This window comes from Oikopleura dioica, chromosome PAR (genome assembly GCF_907165135.1).
Source record: "Oikopleura dioica chromosome PAR, OKI2018_I68_1.0, whole genome shotgun sequence".
NCBI lineage: Eukaryota > Metazoa > Chordata > Appendicularia > Copelata > Oikopleuridae > Oikopleura > Oikopleura dioica.
The window spans coordinates 7493290-7512114 of record NC_137293.1 but is presented as its reverse complement, the minus strand read 5'-3'; the positions used below and the strand labels follow the sequence as shown (position 1 = coordinate 7512114).

The following is an 18825-nucleotide window of genomic DNA, read 5'->3' as shown; positions in this document are numbered from 1 at the left end:
ATTTGACCTTGATTCACGTAAAAGAGCTTTATCCTTTTTGATTGAGAATATCTTATTTGATGACATTGACTCACGTCGACCGTCATAAACGTATTTACCTTTCGCTTGCGTGTACAAATTTATCCTTTAAAAGCCGCTGAATTTCTCCGCTGTTTCAGATGTGAGCCAGTATCCGAAATTCTGATTATGTACATATTCTTGTTTTTGAACTTTTTCTCGTCTACGGAGGAGAAATACTTTCGCTAAAAATTGTTGTCGAGCAGCGTGAAAAATACGATGAAATCATAGAAGACGTCCTTCAGGAAATAAGAGATGCGTATGGTTCTTCAGATAGTTTCCAGACAATTTACAACGCCAGTTCGACAATTGAATTACAAAGTACCAAAACGAGTCTTCCAGGAGATGAAAGAGAAAAATGCATCTGCTCCATCACTAGAAAAGATGATGATGATCGCTCAATGAAAGGACCGAGACCAGAACCAGTCTTTATTCCTCTTGGTGTCTCAGAGTCAATTACTCTTTCTGAGCCAACATGTCCGGCTACAAAGAAAAAGAGGAAGAGAAGGGAGGAGAATATTGGAGGTGATTCTTGTAAGGCTTCAACTTTTTGCTCCGAAGAAACTTGCGATCCCAACGGATGTCAGGTTGTTTTTCTCGGAGAAGAAAATAGCAACTGCAAAAGAGAAAACTATGAAATCGCTTGCGAACGGACAAGTTATGCATCAGAAGCCGTCTCAATTATCACTATGAAGAACGAAAGATTCAGAAGCGGGGAGAAGGACTATCTCGACAAAGCCATAAAAAAATTCTCTAAGAGCAAAAAATTTGCGCGCTTTTCGAATTATTCCGTGGCAAAAGGAAACTTTTCAGTTCTCCATATTTCAAGTTCTCATGCTTTCTTCGTCAATCACTGCCTCTGCGTTTTACATTCTCTGGAATATCTCAAATTTTGGATTTAAAAGCTGGATGGCTTGCCTTCTCTTTGGCTTGAAACCCGTTCTCGTTGTGTGGCCTTCTGTTTATCTTTGGTACGAGTACACGACGTCGGAAGATATGGCTGTTGATCCTGACCCCACTGTTTCTGCTTTTTTTCTTGGCCTGGCATATATTCAACTTGGCCTTCATCTTTTGACCATTACGCTGATTTTGGTGAGCCAATCTCGCGACGTAGGAAGAAAAGACGATGATGGACAGCAGAAAAAGTTTGCTAACAGTCGATTCTGGCGAGTTGTCTTTCGACTGCTCATCCAATACCCAATTATTCCAGAGCTTCTTCGTGGAATCAACATCCTTGCTATCTATTTTTACTACACTCGCTATTTATGTAAGACTCTCAAAGTCAACACTACTGACTCAGAGTTTCTATTTAGTTCCTGGGCAAAATGCGCACGTATGGAACTTCGTCTACCTCGTCGCAACATTCATCTTTCTTCTTCCCGGAATTCTGAGCGCTTTTCACGCTTTTCAGATGAAATTGTTTCCAAAAACATCATTTTTTCAATTTTACCGAAATCAATGGTCAATAGGCCTGGTCAAAAATGTCATATTTGAGTACTCTTATTAGGAATAATTTCTGACCTCGATAAAAAGACCCAACAAGTAAAAGACGAAAATTCCATGAAATCTGCTGCCAATGCGCTGAATATGGCTTTTTTATGCGAATTAATTACTACGTATTCGAAGTGATGAAGATGATACAACTCATCAGTTTGGCCCTTCAACTTATTCTGACATCGTTGATCACTCGTCATTCTTGGCGATACGTGCAAGGAGCAGATCAACTGTAAGACAAACAAGACCGATTTTTGTTTATTAAATTATTTCTTCTTCAGTCAAGGGGTCAAATCAAGCGTCTCAAATTTCGACCCACCATCTTATGCTAGATTTACAGAACCTTATTCAACTCGATTGCTGGACAACTCCTGCTCTTCCTTGAGCTCAGTCGAAAGCTTTCATATAGGACCTGTACCCCTCAACGATCTTTTGAAAGGAAAGTGCATGCTTCCAGCGGAATGGGTCCTCTTTGTCTTTGGGATATTAATGATCTCGCTCGGAATAATTTCCCTTATTCTTCTTGTTATTGGTTTTGATCCAACGACAGAAGAACTCGAAGAAAAATTGAAGCCAGAAGAAGATGATGAGTATAACTTTATCACTCCAGGCTTGGTTTATTCATCATTTTTTTCATATTATTCATCGGTAGAATTAAATTTTTAAACCATTTAAAGCCCAGCGTGCAAGAAGTGAGCCGCAAAACAACAACTGCAGGAGAATATCAGAAGATGTCACTGCCCAGTACAACCAAGAAAACGTCAACCAAAGCAATAATCGAAACGAAGAATTGAATTTGCTTGTCCGGGACAGAGTTGTCCCTCTTCAAAATAGCTTTCAAAATGCTTCTTCTGAAATCGGCTATGTTGAGCCAAACAACGGACCTGCGTACGAAGAACCTTATCGTCTAAACCAAAGACGGTATAGCAACGATAGCTTTGATACAGTAACCGTTGTAAATTGAATAAAAATCCTGACGTGCCATATTGATCCTTCAAAAAATCCTGCAATGAATCATTTCTGACACCACTATCTTCCCGACAACTTGTTGAAACTGACCCAAATAAATACTTTCTGTTGCATAATTCCCTTTTTCTAAACCAACCGTTTTTCGTCACCGTAAAAGGTTGTTTAGTTTGCGTCAATTTCGTGACCTTTCTCAAGCTTGCTTATAAGCGTGTCTATGTTCCATTTTCTCTAAAACTAACCAGAAATGAAGTTCCTTGCCGTTTTTCTTTCATTGATTGCAGCAAAAGAAACGCTTATTGAAATCGAAGGCATACCATCTGTAGAGGAATGGGAGGCAGTTTTAGATCAACACGAGGTGGTTATTGCTGGCTATTCTTATTGCTTCTTTGCTAAGTGAGTATTTTTGCTTGTCTATTTTTTCAAATAATTATTTTAGAAACACGATCAAGAAACTCGACGAGTTAAAAATAGACTATGCTTGGCTTCAAATGGACAAGCAAAAAGCAAGTTCGGGAAAATGGTACAACTTTATGAAGGACTACACCGGAACGGGAAAAATCAACATTTTCATGAATGGCGAAGCTGCTTTTACATCAGAAATTGCGTTGAAAAAGTCACTGATGATGAAATTGTTGCTAAATATGTCTCTGCTAATTGAGTTACAATTATCAAATAGACGAACAAAAATAAATCGTTTGAATTGATTATTATTGTAGTCAAGTGTATTTTGTTTATTCTCAAAATATTTCCTTGCTTGGAATAACGTCAGTAGAACGAAGAATTATTGGAAAGATTAATTAATGAAGGAATAGAATGCTTGAGCGCCGCCGAAGAACTCCATGTTTTCGGCGTCTTTGTTTTTGAAAGTGATGTAGAGAAGTTCGCCTTGGTAGTCTTCTTCGAGCATGACGCCGAATTTGCCGTCGTCGGAGTATCTAATGCCGGTGTCTTCGTTGGTGGTTTCGTTGAGGAGGGCAGTGGCCATGACGGTTCCATTGGCTAAAAATTATTCTTTAGAAGGAAAAGTAGGCGCCTTAGAATCTTACCCATGAGTTCGATGTCGGTAATGGCGACGGGGTCGTACTTCTGGTTCTTCAGTTCAAAGGTGTACAAGTTGTCCTTCTTGTGACCTGCGGTATTGATTACTGGAATAGCATAGGTTCCATCGTTGTTTCCAGGAGCGAAATTGAACGGAGCCATGAAGAGTCCCTGCTTTCCTTCGCCGATGTCCGTGCATTCGATGTCGATGTCTTCAGACGATCCGCAGGCGTCCTTGACTTCTTGGGGAGTCAGTTTTGGGTTTCTGAGCTGGTATGGCCAGGCGAAGGGGATTTTGAACCAGCTGACGAATCGAACTCCATCTTCTTCGCCGTGGCCTTCGTAGGTGTGGATGAACCACTTGTTTCGAGTGATACTGGGTTGGGTGACAAAAGAACCGCCAGCGTTGACCCAGAGAGCTTGAAGATCACCGGCGAGGGTAACTTCGCAAGTCTGATTGGCAGCCATGGGAAGTTCTCTGACGGCTCCGCAGACTTGCTCCATGCTTGCAGCGGGCCATTCGGTGTCCTGAGCAGCGGCAAAGGCGGCAAAAGCTCCGAGAACCTTCATTTTACTTCTGATTTTCTCTTGAAATGATCTTATCTCGCTTCGGTCTGGATTATATAGGTTGAGTAATTATGGTGGAGGTGCTAGAGAACCCAAATCAAAAACATGAAAAAGAACACGCGTAGCGTTAGCGCACGTGCCGAGCCCGTGTTCCGAACGCTTGTTCCACTCAACGGCTCTAATTTTCTGCTGAATGCACAGAAAATAGAGACTATCAAAAGAATTAACGATTGATTAGCAATTTCCAGGAAAGGATGAAATTCTCTAGAATATCTGTTGATTTTGGGGAAAAATCCATCTTTGAAATCAGTTTATAATTTTCATCAGTTTGAGCCGCAGTAACGGAGCCACGCGAGGCAAATGCCTGGTGAAGCAGTCAAATTCGACGTTCCAAAAGCAGGTAATGGATAAAGTAAAGATAGTAGACCCTAAATCAGGAATCAGAACCAAGAAAGTCAAATATCCGCGTTGGTCCTCGTAAGCAAAGCACTTCCGATGGCCGTCGAATATCAACAGCTCCTCGAAAGTCCGCTCCTTCCACAGTTTATAAAAGGGGCCAGTCCGTCATGTCCAACCCAGTTCGCGAAACGAAGATAAATGAGCTCGTCGACCAAGAAATTATTGACGTAAGTTGGTCCAATCATCTAAAATCTCCTTATTTTTGGACTTAACCAATTTATGGAAGTGCATTTTTGGATAACCAATGAGATTGCTGTATTTGGCCTACCGGCCAATCAAAACACTGATCCATAAAATTGCTTTCATAAATTGGTTTAATCCTTATTTTGTCTTTTTAGAGTCTCCAAGATAGTCAAGATAGACTAACAGAAACTCAAATCAGTGCTTTTCGCGAAGCGTTTGAAATTTTCGACAGAAATGGTGGCGGATCTATTGATGCGACTGAGCTACTCAGGTTATTTTTGACTCGAACGAATCTATTTCTGATTGCGGTAATTTTAGCACGCTGCAAGAGTACGGCATTAATTTGGACGAAGATGAGATTAACGAGGTCATGATGACGATGGACGGCGACGGGAATGGAGAAGTTGATTTTGAAGAGTTCCTCTCCTTAATGACGGATACAGAAATGTTCATCGAGGCTCTAGCGCTGAAGGTACTTTTGATTAGGTTTTCCAAGTTTACGTTTTTTGTTAGCGAGATGGAGCCATGGTGTCCAATCGTGTGATTCTCTTCGATGCGCTCACTGAATTTATGAAGAAGCAAGCTCTTAATAATGCACAAGAAATTGTCGGCTACTACGCTAAAAAGTATCGCAAAGTGGCCAAGAAGATCGCTGTCGGCAAAGCCGCGCACGTTGTCGGTCATTACGCGGAGAGTAACCGACTGATTGGGTTGACCGATGGTCAGCTCTTCAAGCAGTTGAAACGAAGTAAGCGACGATTTCAAATTTTACGGTGCTAAAGAGTATTTTTTTAGTTCGAGCCGGAGTGGCGAGCAACGATTCAAAAGACTCTCCATATGCTACATCAAACGTGAAAGAGCTACTTCAGACGATAAGGGATAAACCGCAGCTCACGCCGAGGAAACCATACGTCCTCGGTGGTGCGAGGCTGCCCCACCTAAGTCGACTCAAGCATTTGACCAAGGTGCCAATGATTGTTGCTGTCGAGAAACCAAAGGATGTAAGTCACTTCCATCACTATCACTTTTCCAATTTTACTTTCAGACAACTGCCAAGATCAGACTCAAGTTCGTAGGCACGAATCAGACACAGCCAATCTTGCCTCAGAGGCTGGCCGTTCTCGACATGAACACAGGGATACCTAAGCGTCAAAGATCAAATATGGAAGCGCGCGGCGACCGGCCACTCTATCATCTGCCCGGTTGGCTACCTCATCGAGCACTCTGTTACGACGTCGAAATACCCATGAGCACCGAGTTCTCGGACGTGTATCTTGACCAACTTCCTCGACTGAGGATGGAAGTAGACGAAGCTGTCAAAGAATTCGAGTCAAAGTAAGTCCCTCTTGTATTTGATTTCTTCTAATTGTTCTTTCCATAGAGTCGATACAGGAAGATATAACAAAAATATAAGCATCTATCGCTCGCTAAACACGAGGCCTCCAAGAACGTGCCGACTCCAGAAGCAAGTTTATCGCTCAATGATCGCATATAGCTCCGCTACTATGAATGACCGAAGTGGTAAAACATCCATGACAGTTTTAGGAAGGGTTCAACAATATGATATTTTTCGTTATAAATAAATTTTCGGTATTTTGTTAATAAAAAAAATATTTTTATTTTTTAATTTTTTTTTGAATTATTTTTTAATACAATTGTTGAATCTCTGAAAAGCCAAAATTTTCAACGAAGATCGAAAAGTGAAGCCAATTATTACACGACAAACAGCATTCGGACCGCCAAAGCGCGGACTCTCGGCAATTCTGTCCTTATCACGTTGACCCTTATCCCTGTTGCGAACTCGTCATTGCTTGTTGTACAAATATACTATATACCGTGAATATTATTTCTGAGTGACTATTGCTGTCCGCATACGCACGTCATTTTAACATTTTTACATGGGAAAAATGTTATAACGAAAAATTGACAATGTTAACTGACGGAGCGTAGGCGGACATAGTAGTCATCTAGAAATGATAATCGCGGTATTTTTATAAAAAAAATAATGAATTTACCAACTTCATCTATTCTGGTAAATTCTGGTTTCATCTTGTTTTCAAATTTTTCGCAGAAATCATCATTTTATGATCAGGTGGATTACGCTCCAGCAGATGAGGAATATTTTATGATTTTTAATCGAACACACCCATTTCGTTACATATACGCCTCTCGGAAATCTCCCGAGTTTGTTATTATTAGAGACGAAATTGATTGAAAAATGAAGCACGATTCAAGACGAGCGTCTATGCTCTACTCGGTATGACAAAACATCACCTGAAGATACCTTTAAATTCTACCATTTCAAATCTTAAGATAAGATGACTTACAGAAAAATTATTAAGGGATACCAGTTGAATGGAAAATACAAAGATGGCGAAGAGCCTCAATTCAGCAAAATGGGCACTTCGATCGTTTTTCGAATGGGCAACAAGGGTTCGCTAGCAACGGCGCTCTCTTTCCTGAAATCAATCGGTAAAAGAGCTCGAGAAAATTTGTGGAAAAAAATTTTCTTAGATTTGATTCACATCGAATCCAACAATCTTGGCGATCTCGGCTACGAATTCTATGCTGAAACCTCCACAGCCGAAGATGATAAAAGCTTCCAGCAGGGTATCAAACGATAGTAAAGAACCTGTTTATTAGAGATGCAAAAGAGAAAACCGTTTGTACCCCTTTCAGGTAGCCTTGTCCGAATTAAAGGCATCTGGGCTCGTGAATTCTGTAAAAGTTTTTACCGCCGGCGACACAGACGATAATATTCCCTGGTTCCCAATGCATGTTGCTGAACTTGATCGCTTTGCGAATCAGATTTTGTCGTATGGATCTGAGCTCGATTCTGATCACCCGGGATTTACTGACCCGGCTTACAGAGCACGACGAAAGGAATTTGCGGACATTGCTTTTCACTACAGGTTTTGTGCTTGAAATTCAATTCATGAAGAAAATTTTTCTAGACACGTTGAAAAATTACCCCTTGTCGAATACACTGATGCTGAGAAAGCCACGTGGGGCGTCATGTACAAAAAGCTGAAAGAACTCTTCCCCACCCATGCTTGCAAAGAATTCAACAAGGTGTTTCCCATGTTGGAGCAGCACTGTGGATACTCGGAGAATAACATTCCGCAAATCCGAGACATCTCTGCCTTTTTACATCGAACAACTGGATTTCGACTCCGACCAGTCGCCGGATTGCTGAGCTCACGTGACTTCCTCGCTGGCTTGGCTTTCCGGTACAAAATGACCAAAAACCTTTCATGAGCAAATTTTCTAGCGTGTTCCATTCAACACAATACATCCGCCACTCGTCAAAACCGCTCTACACGCCCGAACCGTAAGCAAACAAGATTTCCAACAACGCTAAAAACGTTTTTATTTCCAGAGATGTTTGCCACGAGCTGATCGGCCATGTTCCTCTTTTTGCTGACCCGAAGTTTGCTGCCTTCAGTCAAGAGATTGGCCTCGCTTCGCTTGGAGCATCAGATGAGGACGTGAAGAAATTAGCGACGATTTATTGGTTTACTATTGAATTTGGACTTTGCCGGTAAATCAGAAACAAACATTATCATAGCTGGAACCGTTCATTTAGGGAAGATGGAGAAATCAAAGCATACGGCGCTGGCATTTTGAGCTCATTCGGCGAACTTGAGTACTGCCGAACTGACGAGCCAAAGATCCTCCCCTTCCAACCATCAGTAACTTCTGTGACAGAATACCCAATCACCACCTACCAGCCAACCTATTTCGTTACCGAGTCATTTGAAGATGCAAAACGCCTTGTTTCTGAATTCGCCAAAACGATGAACAAGCCGGTTCAAGTGCAGTACAACGCATACACCGAGTCCGTTGAAATTCTTGACAATATTGAGCAATGCAAGAATATCGCCGACGGAGTCAAGAATCAAGTCGAAGCCCTTTCCGCTGCACTCAAACGCATGATCGAATAAATTATCCAATTTCAATGAATATTTTCTTCTTTCTTTTTCAAGCTTCGCGCCTTTGAATTTCCCGCTAAGTGTCAAGTACATCCACAATTTCCCTTTTCAGCTGCGTCAAATTGTAGAAAGAAATTAGAGAGGAATATGTCTGGAACATTAGATTTAATTACGTTGAGTGAAGAGCACGTGGATCAAGTGAATCAGTTTCTACGAAATAATGCCTTCACAGAGCCGGTTATAGTGACTTTCAACGGGGATAAGCCGGTTGAGGGGACTGTTCTTGAGGAAAGAGGGATAGACGAGATTATCTACTTCTCTAGGGCTCTTATAACTATTTTCTCTTTCCCGAAAATTAGGATTCAATGGAGTACATCGTCACAAACTGCATCGTTCACGGCGTTTTAGACGAAATTCAACCCCACTCTTTCGGGCTCCTGTTGGATAATGAGCTGGTAGCCGTGATGTTAGGGACGAAAGAAAAGTTCCCGAAGATCTGGAAGCCAAACGAGCTCCAACCTATTCAAGGACAGACCGCTGTGAACTACTTTTCGCTCATGGCAGACATGCAAATTGGCGCGATGAGCAAGTCTCAAGGTCAGTCTACTAGCAGGTCAAAATACGAGCGAAAAAGTCTTGAAATCATAGACGACTCGATTATGTCCAGGTCTTGATCGTAATTTTAAGGTCGAATGAAGGGCTATCAGCTGGTCACGTGCCGAGTTATGTGCGTCAAAAGCGCACTTAGAAAGAAGGGAATTGCCTCAACTTTCCTGTCAACTTGCATTAGCAATTCGCAGAAAGAAGGAGCAGAGGCCTTTTTCTTCACAGCCCCAAACAAGGCCAGCCAAAAGCTAGCTACGAAGATTGGCGTATGTTCCGTTCCCTTAGACTTTTCTTAACAAAAAATTCAGCTGAAAGAGTACAACTACATCAAATACGAAGCTTATTCGAAGGACTACCCTTTGTACAAGAAACTCGAAGACAAAGAAGAAATTTGCAAGGGATACCTTGCTCTGTTCAAACCTTTTTAAAAAATAAAAATTTTCTACTTTTAGAGACTTTTTCAAGGTTGCGTTTATTTTTTGTAATACAGCATGCTTTTGCCCCACGGAGAGTTGGCCGCGCGCCCATCCAATCGATTCACGTTCATAGGAGTTTCATTCTTGTTTGACAATCTGAATCTTTCTATCCCACACATTCTACCCCAGTTTTTTCTTCAGAGTTATTTGTCTTTACGTAACTTCTTGTTTTGGAGCGTAAATGGGACAGTCGAGAACGGCAAGTCAGAGACCGAGATCAAACAAACAATCCTTTTAATCGTGACTTTTTCGTACTACAAAATGAACTTTTTACGACAGCTCTTAGGGTAAGATAACCAGAAAAAAATACAAAAAATAAATTAATTTTCCTTCGAACAGAGGATCAATGGATAGGGATTTATAAGCTCGAATGTACTTAATTATGTAAGAAAAAGTAATAAAAGAAACTAAAAGCAACTTCAAAGCTAGAAAAATACAAAATTCAAATGGCAAATTTTAAATTGAGAGCGTTAAAAATATGCACTTACAACTTTAAATCCCTTCCTTTTGCCATCGCCTCCACTCCCGTCCCTTCGCCAGATCCAGTCAAGAGTCTATTCTCGCCGACGCCGGTGAGCTTCGTCGACGTAAAAACTGACCTTGGACGAACGCGATGCTACTGGGTCAGAGAAGAACTCAAAAATGAGAAACCGCCATTAGTGCTTTTACATGGCTGGGTCGCTGGAACAGGATGTTTTTATAAAAATGTAGCGGATATGGCTTCGGATAGGTACGTTCTGGGCTCAACAACCTGTGTAGAAAACCTGAGTCAGGGTCTGAAAGAACTGAAATGAAAAGCCGCGCAGCGGCGTTTTTAAAATCGAAGCCGCGAAGCGGCTTCGTCTTAATTTTTGATAGATTGAAATGATAATATTTGCGAAGCAGCTTTGCGGCTTCGTTTTTTAAAAAAGCCGCTTTGCGGCTTTTCATTTCAGTTATTTAATACCCTGACTCAGGTTTTCTACACTGGTTCCCGAGCCCAGGGTACGTTCATCTTCAGATTTTCAATCTTGAAAGAGATTGACGCTAATTTAGAGCGATTTTGATGATCGATTTGCCTGGTTTTGCTCAGTCAGAAAGGCCAGAGTTTCCAGAAGAACCCGAAGATGAATGGGTAAAATCACTCAAAGATGTTATTGCGGTAGAAGTTCCTGGAGAAACAACCTTCTGGATCGGCGGCCACTCTTTCGGAGGATATCTTGCAGCGAGACTAGCGATTGAGGCTGATTTTTCCACCGAAGGGTAAGATGAAAATGGGAGCTTTTGTTGTTAAATTCATGTTCAGAGTTATTCTCCTCGACGCCTGGGGAATAAAAGAGTCTGAAATGACCTTTGAAGAGCGCGTTGAAAAGCGCCTAAACTGGTGGCAGAAAATCTTGCTCAAATCGTACCAAGGACTTGGGTTAAAGTTCGGTGGTATGGACATCCTCAGAGCTCTTCCCATGTCGCTCGGCCCGAAAATACTCAAAGCAGCGAGGAAGGATTTGGCGGCGACCTATGGCAATGAGTTTTTGGACTACATTTTTGAAATTAACTCTGCAAAGCCTGTAAGTACTCAAACACAGCAACGTCTTTTCAAACTCGTTTTTAAAGGCTAGCGGAGAGATCGCGTTTAGCAACTTGAATGCTGGCTTCGGATACGCTAAAAATCCGATGGGTCCTCGAATGCTCGAAAAACACGAAAACCTTCCGAAAAACATTCATTTTCTCTATGGCGGCAAAAGCTGGGTGGAAAACTCTGTCGGCTACAAAATTATAAAAGAGCTTGAAGCTGCTGATCCTAATTTCAAATGCTCTGTAACTGTAGTGGAAAACGCGTCTCATCACCTTCAATGCACGCATCCGGAAGAAGTCAATTCTGTAGTCAACAAAATATTGAACTCAAAAATTTAAATCCAACTGCCAAAGTTTTGCGAATAAATAAAAGCCCCCTGAAGTTGTTTAAAAATAATATTTTATTAATTTATTGAGAAGCTTTTGTATCAATTTAAAAAAATTTAAAAAGGAATAATAGAGCTCAGTTTCATTTTATTATGGTTGATTAGAATCATCCTGATTGCTTGTGTTCACGAGGCAATTCCGGCAGAGAATCAGTTTGATTTCTTCGACAAAAGACTGACGTCTTACTGATGAAGCCGGACAAAGACGGAATATCCACAGCAAATTTAAGCCGAATATGATTAATAAAAATAGATAAATGTTAATCAGTGTAGCAGCAGTTTCTAATCGAATTTCTAAGCCAAAAATTCCGAATACATAATCATCGCCTAAGCCATTTACTATCAACAGAATGAAAACAATCAAAATTTCAAGATGCATTAGTAAAAAATTCAATGCGCCAATACTTGAATTTTTCTCTCCTAGATCATAGAAAAATACTCGTCCTATTGAATAATACCAATCTTGACGAATAACTTTCAAAAATCCATCTGTAATTGATTGATAAGCAATAAGTATTAAAAAATGAATAAGTAAGGGCAAAAAACTGATGAGAAAATTTTTCGTTGGGGACTGTGTGGATGAAACACCGAAATGAAATGAAAATAGTATATAAATGATCGAACGGAAAACTAATTGCAGTACCAATTGAAAAAGAATAAATATCTGCTTACTTAGTGACAACCCATCACTATCGTATTGAACGTCCTTGATCATCTTCATGGTTATTAAAAAAGTAGCCACTGACATTAACAAGGATAAAGATCGAAGGTTTACACTTATGGACTGTTCGGCAACGCAATAATCATTTACTAGAAAAAAATATACATTTTATAGAATCAATTAATTTTTACCAGCACGAGTATAGGGTGGAAACCCTTCTTTTCTGACTCCGTCGCTGAATTCTTTATACCATGTGCAGTTTACGTAAATATAAAATTTAAGAAAAAGCTAAAAAAAATTCATAAATCAACAAAACCTGTCATAAATTTAATAAGTCGGTCAAAAATTGTCGATTTCTGCCATATTTACCTGACTAGTTCCTTCAATCAATCCTTCTATAATTTTGAGTTTAGTGAATTCTATTTCTAAAGATCTTTTTCTTTCTAGTAAATTTTCGCTGGTGCCCTAAAATCGGCATTATTCCCCAAGTAAATCATCGACTTCAATTTCAAGTATAAGTTATACTGTATAAACCGTATACAGTCATTTCTCAAGTTTGTCAACACCAATTTGCACTCATGTTTCTTTACACCGGGCGTCCTATTTATTTTTGGAAAACCCAAGTTTCTTTACAAGGGATGCAAAGCTCCACTTTCCAAGCCGAGAAAGGCAGGCTTAGCGAGCGCCCATCTATTTTCGGCAAATCCATCAAAAAATGTTTCTTAACAAGCGGCGCGCTCTCCCTGTTAACGAGCTTGAGAAATGACTGTACAGTATACTAAAAAGCGCGTGGCCTAAGTATAACTTTTATGCCTACCTCTGACTTATGGACTTTTAAGAGCTTATAAAATATAAATATTGGTCCAATGCATAAACAATGGAGTAATTTTACAGAAAACGATTCTCTTTCTTCATCTGTTAAATCTTAAAAGATTTCAAATTATCCTCTATCATAAATAGGAGTCCTTTTGAAAACCGAGCTTTAGAGTTAAAAGAAGCAATATTTTGAATAAATTGAGCAATGATGATAATTATGATTGACGATGAACCCCAAAAGAAATTTCTTGTCCTAAACAGTTGTATTGCCATATAAATATCGAGCCTGAATGAAGATTAAACGAAAGTATTGGTGAGCTGGAGTAAGGCTTACCCGAAATCAACGAGGTAAAAAAGCAAGAAGATAAACATTCGCAAAATATAGAAATTTTGATGAGCGCGTATCCATGTGGTATTGTTAGAAAATCTATACAGTATGAATTATTTTTTGCGAAAATAGTACATACTTTTTTTTGCAAAAAAAATAAATTGCAGATGCAAGGAGTATAGCCGCTCCGAGTACACCCAGAATGACAAGGTAAAACATCCTTGCATAGTAATCCATTGATGCAAAAAACGTATTTCCTTTCGTATAGTCTCCATTCGTTATGTTCAGCAAATGACGGAGCTCGTAAAAATATGCGTCAGATTTCTCGCCCCATAGAATAAAATATCGCCCCATAATTGAAAAAAGAAAAATATTTGTAACAACAACTGGAAGACTTCAAATGCCACGCACTGGAAAAATATTGTTGCTGTCTCTGCCGTGACTTTCCGGGAGATCATAATTTTTATGGCGTCAAGAGCTAGTTGGAAAACCCTGCTGGCTATAAAATTATAAAAGAGCTTGAAGCTGCTGATCCTACTTTCAAATGCTCTATTACTGTATTGGTCCAATCCAACTGTCAAATAAAAAGTAAACGCCCTGGAGATGATAAAATAGAATATAATTTATTTATGAGAAATTAGTAACACTTGCAGATAATACATTTTTCTGGAGAGCATTGGCCTGCTTCAAATTGAATCCGCCGCCTGCAAAGCGCAATTTTGGCTCTGTATTTGGCTTTGGTGGCTTTCCAGCGGGAATGTGACGTTGATTGCGGGCGAGAGCTTCGTTCTTTTTCATTTCCAGGTACTTTTGCTTCACTTCCTAAAAAATACAGAATTATGATCTGAAATTAATGAGGGCCATTTACCTTGAGTTCATTGGAAATTCTGCCAATTTCAGTCTCTTGCTCTGACATCGACATTTCCGCAACGTTGAGTTCAGCAACGAGTCGTTTGAGCTGTTTTGTCTTGTTTCTCATGCATCGCTGGTACTCGGCCAGTTGCTCAGCTGCTTCAGGTCCTGGCTGTCGCGCGAGGATCTCTCGCAACTCGACGTAGCAAGCTTCTTTCTCCTTGATCTTGAACTCTTTCTGGACGATTTCGGCGGTCTTCTCGATCAGTCGCTTCTGAAGCGCGTGCACTTGCTGGATAAGCTCGTAAGTTGATGGATCTGCGCCTTCGAGTCGTCGCCATCGATGGATGTTCATCGGATTCTCGAGCTCTTCTTCCAGCGCTCTGCATCTGGTCTTTTCGCGGATGAGCTCGCTGGAGAGCTTGTGAACTTCGCGTTGCGTGTGCTCGGCGCTGTTCAAGTTCTTCTTGAGCAGTTTCTTCTCGCGTCGAATTTCGGCGAGTTCGGTCTTTAAAATTCGAATGTCGTCCAGCCGCATTTTGTAGTGCTGTTCTCCCTTGATCGCCTCGCTCGTCTGGAGCTTTGTTTTTTCGTGGAGAAGAGCGAGTTCGTCATTTCGCCGGACAAGCTGTGTTCCAAGAAGATCTCGCTCGGTCAACACTTTTTCCAGCGTTTTCTGTTGACCCTGTCGCTCGACTTCGGCCTCGCGAATGATCTGCTGCAGATTTGAAATCTGCTTCTCCATCGACTCTAGTTGTCGATCGGAGTCTCCAGCGTTGTTCTTCAATCGCTGGATATCCGCCCGAAGAGCTTCCTTTTCCTTCTCGATTCGGGCGTGCTCAAGATTCACTTTGACGAGACTGGCTTCCTTGTTGGAGATTTCGTCCTTGAACTGGTCCACTTGGTACGTCATGATTTTGATCTTTTTCCTGAGCTCGTTGATTTCTTCCTGACTGTCGGTCAAGTTCTTCAAGTAAAGATTGCGATCCGCGCGTACGGTATCATTCATGCTCTGCTGCTGCTTCAGTCGCGCCTCGTACTCGGCGATCTGCTTCTGATAGTCGAACAGCTCCAGCTTTGAGATTCGCATGTCCTTGCTCAGCTCGTTGATTTTCACGTTCAATTCCATTGTGCTCGTGATGTATTTTTCTCGCTCTAGGGAAATTGGAATTAGAAAATATATTTGGATTTTGGCGGGTACCTTTTTCGAGCTGGAAGATAATCTTTCGCTGCTTAGTGGACTCTTCTCTGTACGAAGCAATCTCGCATTCAAGATTCTTCTTGTGCGACACATGGAGCTTGACGGCTTCAACTTGAGCAGCAGTGGCAGAAGCGGCCTTGAGCAGGTTATTATCGAGAATGTCGCGTTCGCGCGCCAATTCTTCAATCTGCTTCTTGTCCACTTCGGCCAGCTTGACGGCAATGTCTCGGTCTCGCTCGAGCGCAGCTGCCTTGCCTTTCAGGTCGTCGCGTTTTTTGTCCAGTTCAATTCGGTCGCTTTCGGATTTTTGAAGCTAAAAGACAATTTTAACATCGGAATCAAGGAAGAAACCGCCTACCTTGACCTTGAGCTTCTCCATAATTTTGTTATTTCGATTAATTTCATTTTTTAATGTTGAGATTTCATCCTCCCTGATGCGCAACTCGCACAAAAGCTCAGTTTTTTCGCCACCCAACTTGCCAGTGACCTCTTGTTGTTTCTAAAATGATAATAAATCGACCAATATGGAGAGAGAATCGCCTTACCAAAAGTTCTTCGTTCGTCTTTTGAAGCTTGTGGTCAAGATTTTTGATATCCTTTTGCGCTCGATCGGCAGCAATCCGAACGGCGCGAGTTTTCTCGACCACAGCATCGTGCTCAGCCTTCTTTTTCGCGAGCTGATCCGAGAGTTTCTTCGCTTCGAGCTCGGATGCAGCGCGGGCTGTAGCGACGACAGAGATCTCCTTCTCGAGCTTCTCCTTTGCTCGGAGGGCTTTGGCGGCGTCGTTGGTTTTGAACTGAATGTCTTGTTTCAGCTCGGCGATGTCGTTTGTTGCGCGGGCGGTCTGATCCTCGAGCTAGGAAAAAGATGAGATTAGAGATCAAGGAAGAGTAAACTTACAGAAATAATGCGTTCCGTATTCTTCTCAAGCTCGGCTCGATGCTCGTCGCACTCTTTCACGAGCGCGTCTCGTTCGTCCTTGAGCTCTTGTTTCTGGCGCATAATTTCTTTCATCGAGCTGTCATGACCCACCACAGTCTCTAGAACACACCTTGTTATGATGAACCCTTTGAGGAATCCTTACCAGTGTTGTTCTCAACCAGCTTGGTCAGGTTCTCGACCTCGATCTTGAGCGCTTTGATCGTTTCTCGCGCTCGGTTCTCCTTTTCATTCGACGCGTCGAGCATGACCCAGGCCTTCTCCAGCTCGGACTGGAGCTGCGAGATGCTGGACTGATCATCCTCGCCGATCTTGAGCGCTTCAGAGACCTTGGTCGAGTTGGAGACGATCTCGGCGTTGAGCTCGCGGCACTTTTTGCGGGTTTCGTTTTTGATCAAAATTTTAATAAAAATTAATGCTTAAACTTAAACTAAAGTAGATAGGATGATAAGGTTAACCCCTTCCTTTGCTGCTAGTTTGGTGTTAGACAAATTGGCCTCAATCAGCGCATTGTGCACTTTTTCAAATTCGGCCTTGAATTTTTCAAGGGCCGGCTCTCCTGCGAGCTCATTGATCACCTCCTGTAATTTTAAAATCAAATTCTGAACGAGAGCGGCGAGAACTTACCTGGAAATCCTTCTCAAGCTGCACGAGATCGGAGTCTCCGGTCTTTTCGCTCATTTTTAACAAACTGGCGAATGACTGTAAATAAACCTGATTTTACGACGTGTTCTAGAGATGATGTTCTAGAGCTGTTTTTCATTTTTGGAGATTTTTTCTATCTTCTTCATAGTATTTTGAATTTTTATCTGAAGAGACGTTTATTCAAGTACAGATGTTACAGTATAAATTATTTTTCTTCGCAACTTCTTATCGCTTCAAAATTGCTGGTTTTTCGCTTTCAGTTGCCTGAAAGTGGTTCCTTGAAATTTTTCTCATCGATGTTTTCAGTAGTCAAGATGAACCAGTTCCTGTATGGCTCTGAGTTTGTCTCGTAGAGATCGAATGAAGCTCGAGTTTTGCTAGAAAAGAACTAGAAAGCTTGTCTTGCTCAAAAAATACCTTCAAGTCGTCGAGAAATGCATTTGATGCGAGTTCATAGTCTGCTTTTAGCTCGTTCATCTGAAATAAGATAAATTTCTGTGAGGTAAATTTTGATACCTTCTCAAGAAGACGGTTGTTCTCGTCGTTGAGTACTTCCCCTTCCCTCAAAAAGTTCTTGACCTTCGATGTAGAAATGAATCGTTCGTTGGTATGACGGGTTCTTGCTTCGAATAGTTTCTAAAAGAAGGTAGTATCGTTAGTGCATTATCGATCATGATTGATGCCAATCAGTTAAAGTAACATTGAATCGAACCAAGTTATACTGAGTTCCCACTGAGAACTAGTGCAGTGTTGCGCCCTCTTTTGGGGACACAATGTCATAAAATGACGAAAAAATCCAAAACCCATATAATTTATATGATATAAATAATATGATATAATTTTTAAATGATTCAATACACTTATCTTTATATAGTCGGTGAAAGTTTGCTGCATACTGTATGCATAGTCGGTGAAGAAAAAGCAATATGAAAACACCAATTAATTTTCTTTCAAGAATCCTCTTTTTATGAAATAATAAACTACAACCTTTTGCACTTACCTTTTGAATATCTTTTCTCTTGATATCGACTTCAGCTTGTTTGTCCTTCAGAAGATTGAGTCGCTGCCTCTGCTCCTGTAGATATTTGATCATCTCTCCTCTCTTTTGCTCGAGCTTTTCCTTCTCCCGTCGAATCTCAGCATTCAGCACTTTTACGCGCTGAAATCTCTGATGCTCTCTGAGCATCCTCGCCTCCTCAAGCTGCAGCTCTTTCGAAAGCCCTCCAAGTTTTTGCGAAGAAACTTGAAACTTGTTTGCGACGTCGATGAAATCGTCCTGAAAGCCTTCTATTTCCGCCTTGACCTGCTCCTCATTCTTGGACATTTGACCGAGAAGGTCGAAAATGACATCTTCCTGCGTCCAGTTTTCGAATTCATCTTGTCCGTGGAGATTTTTAAATTTAGAGAGCATTTCGGGCACCATCGAAATTTGCCGCTTGCTCTTTGGGGACTCCCCCAATGGCGATGACGCTTCATTCTTTGGTTTACTATCGAGATATTCTAGTATTTTGAGCTTTAACTTGATTCTTTACCTGTTTTCTTTCTCTACTTTCTCTGCTTTGGCCCTCTTACGTTTGGCCAAAAGCTTGGCCTTTTGCATAGCTCTCATTCTCGCATCCATTTTTATCAAAAAATTCTAGCTTCTTTTGAAGTCAGAAAGA

At 41.1% G+C, this 18825-nt stretch overlaps 7 protein-coding genes and 2 long non-coding RNA genes across 10 annotated transcripts; 6 read left to right on the top strand and 3 right to left on the bottom strand.

Annotated features, from left to right (window-relative positions):
• Positions 1 to 172: 172 nt before the first annotated feature.
• On the top strand, positions 173 to 2636 carry LOC145703962 (uncharacterized). The gene is made up of 5 exons (XM_081781377.1): positions 173 to 1324; positions 1371 to 1528; positions 1593 to 1783; positions 1833 to 2161; positions 2229 to 2636. The coding sequence occupies exons 1-5, from the start codon at positions 892 to 894 to the stop codon at positions 2513 to 2515; spliced, it is 1398 nt and encodes a 465-aa protein (XP_081637503.1). The 5' UTR covers positions 173 to 891; the 3' UTR covers positions 2516 to 2636.
• Positions 2637 to 2670: 34 nt separating this feature from the next.
• On the top strand, positions 2671 to 3224 carry LOC145703964 (uncharacterized). The gene is made up of 2 exons (XR_014134400.1): positions 2671 to 2913; positions 2957 to 3224. It is a non-coding gene; the product is annotated as an uncharacterized LOC145703964 (long non-coding RNA).
• On the bottom strand, positions 3220 to 4151 carry LOC145703963 (uncharacterized). Its single transcript, XM_081781378.1, has 2 exons — positions 3567 to 4151; positions 3220 to 3519 (listed from the first exon to the last, which is right to left on the bottom strand). The coding sequence occupies exons 1-2, from the start codon at positions 4126 to 4128 to the stop codon at positions 3314 to 3316; spliced, it is 768 nt and encodes a 255-aa protein (XP_081637504.1). The 5' UTR covers positions 4129 to 4151; the 3' UTR covers positions 3220 to 3313.
• Positions 4152 to 4447: 296 nt separating this feature from the next.
• On the top strand, positions 4448 to 6350 carry LOC145701577 (uncharacterized). The gene is made up of 8 exons (XM_081778788.1): positions 4448 to 4525; positions 4570 to 4751; positions 4923 to 5038; positions 5086 to 5239; positions 5281 to 5515; positions 5563 to 5768; positions 5813 to 6102; positions 6149 to 6350. The coding sequence occupies exons 1-8, from the start codon at positions 4486 to 4488 to the stop codon at positions 6348 to 6350; spliced, it is 1425 nt and encodes a 474-aa protein (XP_081634914.1). The 5' UTR covers positions 4448 to 4485.
• Positions 6351 to 6928: 578 nt separating this feature from the next.
• On the top strand, positions 6929 to 8712 carry LOC145706017 (protein henna-like). Of its 2 annotated transcripts, none has more exons than XM_081783528.1 (8): positions 6929 to 7024; positions 7110 to 7239; positions 7282 to 7373; positions 7447 to 7679; positions 7722 to 7997; positions 8039 to 8098; positions 8147 to 8308; positions 8354 to 8712. In XM_081783528.1, exons 1-8 carry the CDS (start codon positions 6986 to 6988, stop codon positions 8709 to 8711), a joined length of 1350 nt encoding a protein of 449 aa, XP_081639654.1. In that variant the 5' UTR covers positions 6929 to 6985; the 3' UTR covers position 8712. The 2 variants fall into 2 exon arrangements, with proteins under 2 accessions (XP_081639654.1, XP_081639655.1); XM_081783529.1 differs by having other exon boundaries at positions 7282 to 7377; positions 7451 to 7679.
• Positions 8713 to 8832: 120 nt separating this feature from the next.
• On the top strand, positions 8833 to 9758 carry LOC145705129 (uncharacterized). The gene is made up of 3 exons (XM_081782584.1): positions 8833 to 9296; positions 9387 to 9571; positions 9614 to 9758. The coding sequence occupies exons 1-3, from the start codon at positions 9065 to 9067 to the stop codon at positions 9731 to 9733; spliced, it is 537 nt and encodes a 178-aa protein (XP_081638710.1). The 5' UTR covers positions 8833 to 9064; the 3' UTR covers positions 9734 to 9758.
• A 469-nt stretch (positions 9759 to 10227) lies between these two features.
• LOC145701576 (abhydrolase domain-containing protein abhd-5.1-like) lies at positions 10228 to 11707 on the top strand. Its single transcript, XM_081778787.1, has 4 exons — positions 10228 to 10511; positions 10817 to 11023; positions 11067 to 11328; positions 11375 to 11707. The coding sequence occupies exons 1-4, from the start codon at positions 10228 to 10230 to the stop codon at positions 11672 to 11674; spliced, it is 1053 nt and encodes a 350-aa protein (XP_081634913.1). The 3' UTR covers positions 11675 to 11707.
• Positions 11708 to 14147: 2440 nt separating this feature from the next.
• On the bottom strand, positions 14148 to 17258 carry LOC145705130 (cilia- and flagella-associated protein 58-like). The gene is made up of 9 exons (XM_081782585.1): positions 17147 to 17258; positions 16978 to 17100; positions 16665 to 16890; positions 16481 to 16620; positions 16125 to 16436; positions 15938 to 16078; positions 15580 to 15892; positions 14395 to 15533; positions 14148 to 14348 (listed from the first exon to the last, which is right to left on the bottom strand). Exons 1-9 carry the CDS (start codon positions 17198 to 17200, stop codon positions 14154 to 14156), a joined length of 2643 nt encoding a protein of 880 aa, XP_081638711.1. The 5' UTR covers positions 17201 to 17258; the 3' UTR covers positions 14148 to 14153.
• A 165-nt stretch (positions 17259 to 17423) lies between these two features.
• LOC145705558 (uncharacterized) lies at positions 17424 to 17805 on the bottom strand. Its single transcript, XR_014134606.1, has 3 exons — positions 17681 to 17805; positions 17582 to 17641; positions 17424 to 17541 (listed from the first exon to the last, which is right to left on the bottom strand). It is a non-coding gene; the product is annotated as an uncharacterized LOC145705558 (long non-coding RNA).
• Positions 17806 to 18825: the final 1020 nt, after the last annotated feature.

Coding starts and splice junctions, on each gene's coding strand:
- LOC145703962 (XM_081781377.1), top strand. CDS start 892: ATGCTTTCTTCGTCAATCACTGCCTCTGCGTTTTACATTCTCTGGAAT. Junction 1,325..1,370: donor TTACTACACTCGCTATTTAT/GTAAGACTCTCA, acceptor GTTTCTATTTAG/TTCCTGGGCAAAATGCGCAC. Junction 1,784..1,832: donor GTGCAAGGAGCAGATCAACT/GTAAGACAAACA, acceptor TTTCTTCTTCAG/TCAAGGGGTCAAATCAAGCG.
- LOC145703963 (XM_081781378.1), bottom strand. CDS start 4,128: ATGAAGGTTCTCGGAGCTTTTGCCGCCTTTGCCGCTGCTCAGGACACC. Junction 3,520..3,566: donor TACCGACATCGAACTCATGG/GTAAGATTCTAA, acceptor AATAATTTTTAG/CCAATGGAACCGTCATGGCC.
- LOC145701577 (XM_081778788.1), top strand. CDS start 4,486: ATGCCTGGTGAAGCAGTCAAATTCGACGTTCCAAAAGCAG. Junction 5,039..5,085: donor GATGCGACTGAGCTACTCAG/GTTATTTTTGAC, acceptor CGGTAATTTTAG/CACGCTGCAAGAGTACGGCA. Junction 5,769..5,812: donor CTGTCGAGAAACCAAAGGAT/GTAAGTCACTTC, acceptor TTTTACTTTCAG/ACAACTGCCAAGATCAGACT.
- LOC145706017 (XM_081783528.1), top strand. CDS start 6,986: ATGAAGCACGATTCAAGACGAGCGTCTATGCTCTACTCG. Junction 7,680..7,721: donor GACATTGCTTTTCACTACAG/GTTTTGTGCTTG, acceptor AAATTTTTCTAG/ACACGTTGAAAAATTACCCC. Junction 8,309..8,353: donor ATTGAATTTGGACTTTGCCG/GTAAATCAGAAA, acceptor CCGTTCATTTAG/GGAAGATGGAGAAATCAAAG.
- LOC145705129 (XM_081782584.1), top strand. CDS start 9,065: ATGGAGTACATCGTCACAAACTGCATCGTTCACGGCGTTTTAGACGAA. Junction 9,297..9,386: donor CGCGATGAGCAAGTCTCAAG/GTCAGTCTACTA, acceptor CGTAATTTTAAG/GTCGAATGAAGGGCTATCAG. Junction 9,572..9,613: donor AGCTAGCTACGAAGATTGGC/GTATGTTCCGTT, acceptor CAAAAAATTCAG/CTGAAAGAGTACAACTACAT.
- LOC145701576 (XM_081778787.1), top strand. CDS start 10,228: ATGGCAAATTTTAAATTGAGAGCGTTAAAAATATGCACTTACAACTTT. Junction 11,024..11,066: donor GCTGATTTTTCCACCGAAGG/GTAAGATGAAAA, acceptor ATTCATGTTCAG/AGTTATTCTCCTCGACGCCT. Junction 11,329..11,374: donor AAATTAACTCTGCAAAGCCT/GTAAGTACTCAA, acceptor TCGTTTTTAAAG/GCTAGCGGAGAGATCGCGTT.
- LOC145705130 (XM_081782585.1), bottom strand. CDS start 17,200: ATGAGCGAAAAGACCGGAGACTCCGATCTCGTGCAGCTTGAGAAGGAT. Junction 16,891..16,977: donor AACTAGCAGCAAAGGAAGGG/GTTAACCTTATC, acceptor ACCCGCAAAAAG/TGCCGCGAGCTCAACGCCGA. Junction 16,079..16,124: donor AGACGAACGAAGAACTTTTG/GTAAGGCGATTC, acceptor TTATCATTTTAG/AAACAACAAGAGGTCACTGG.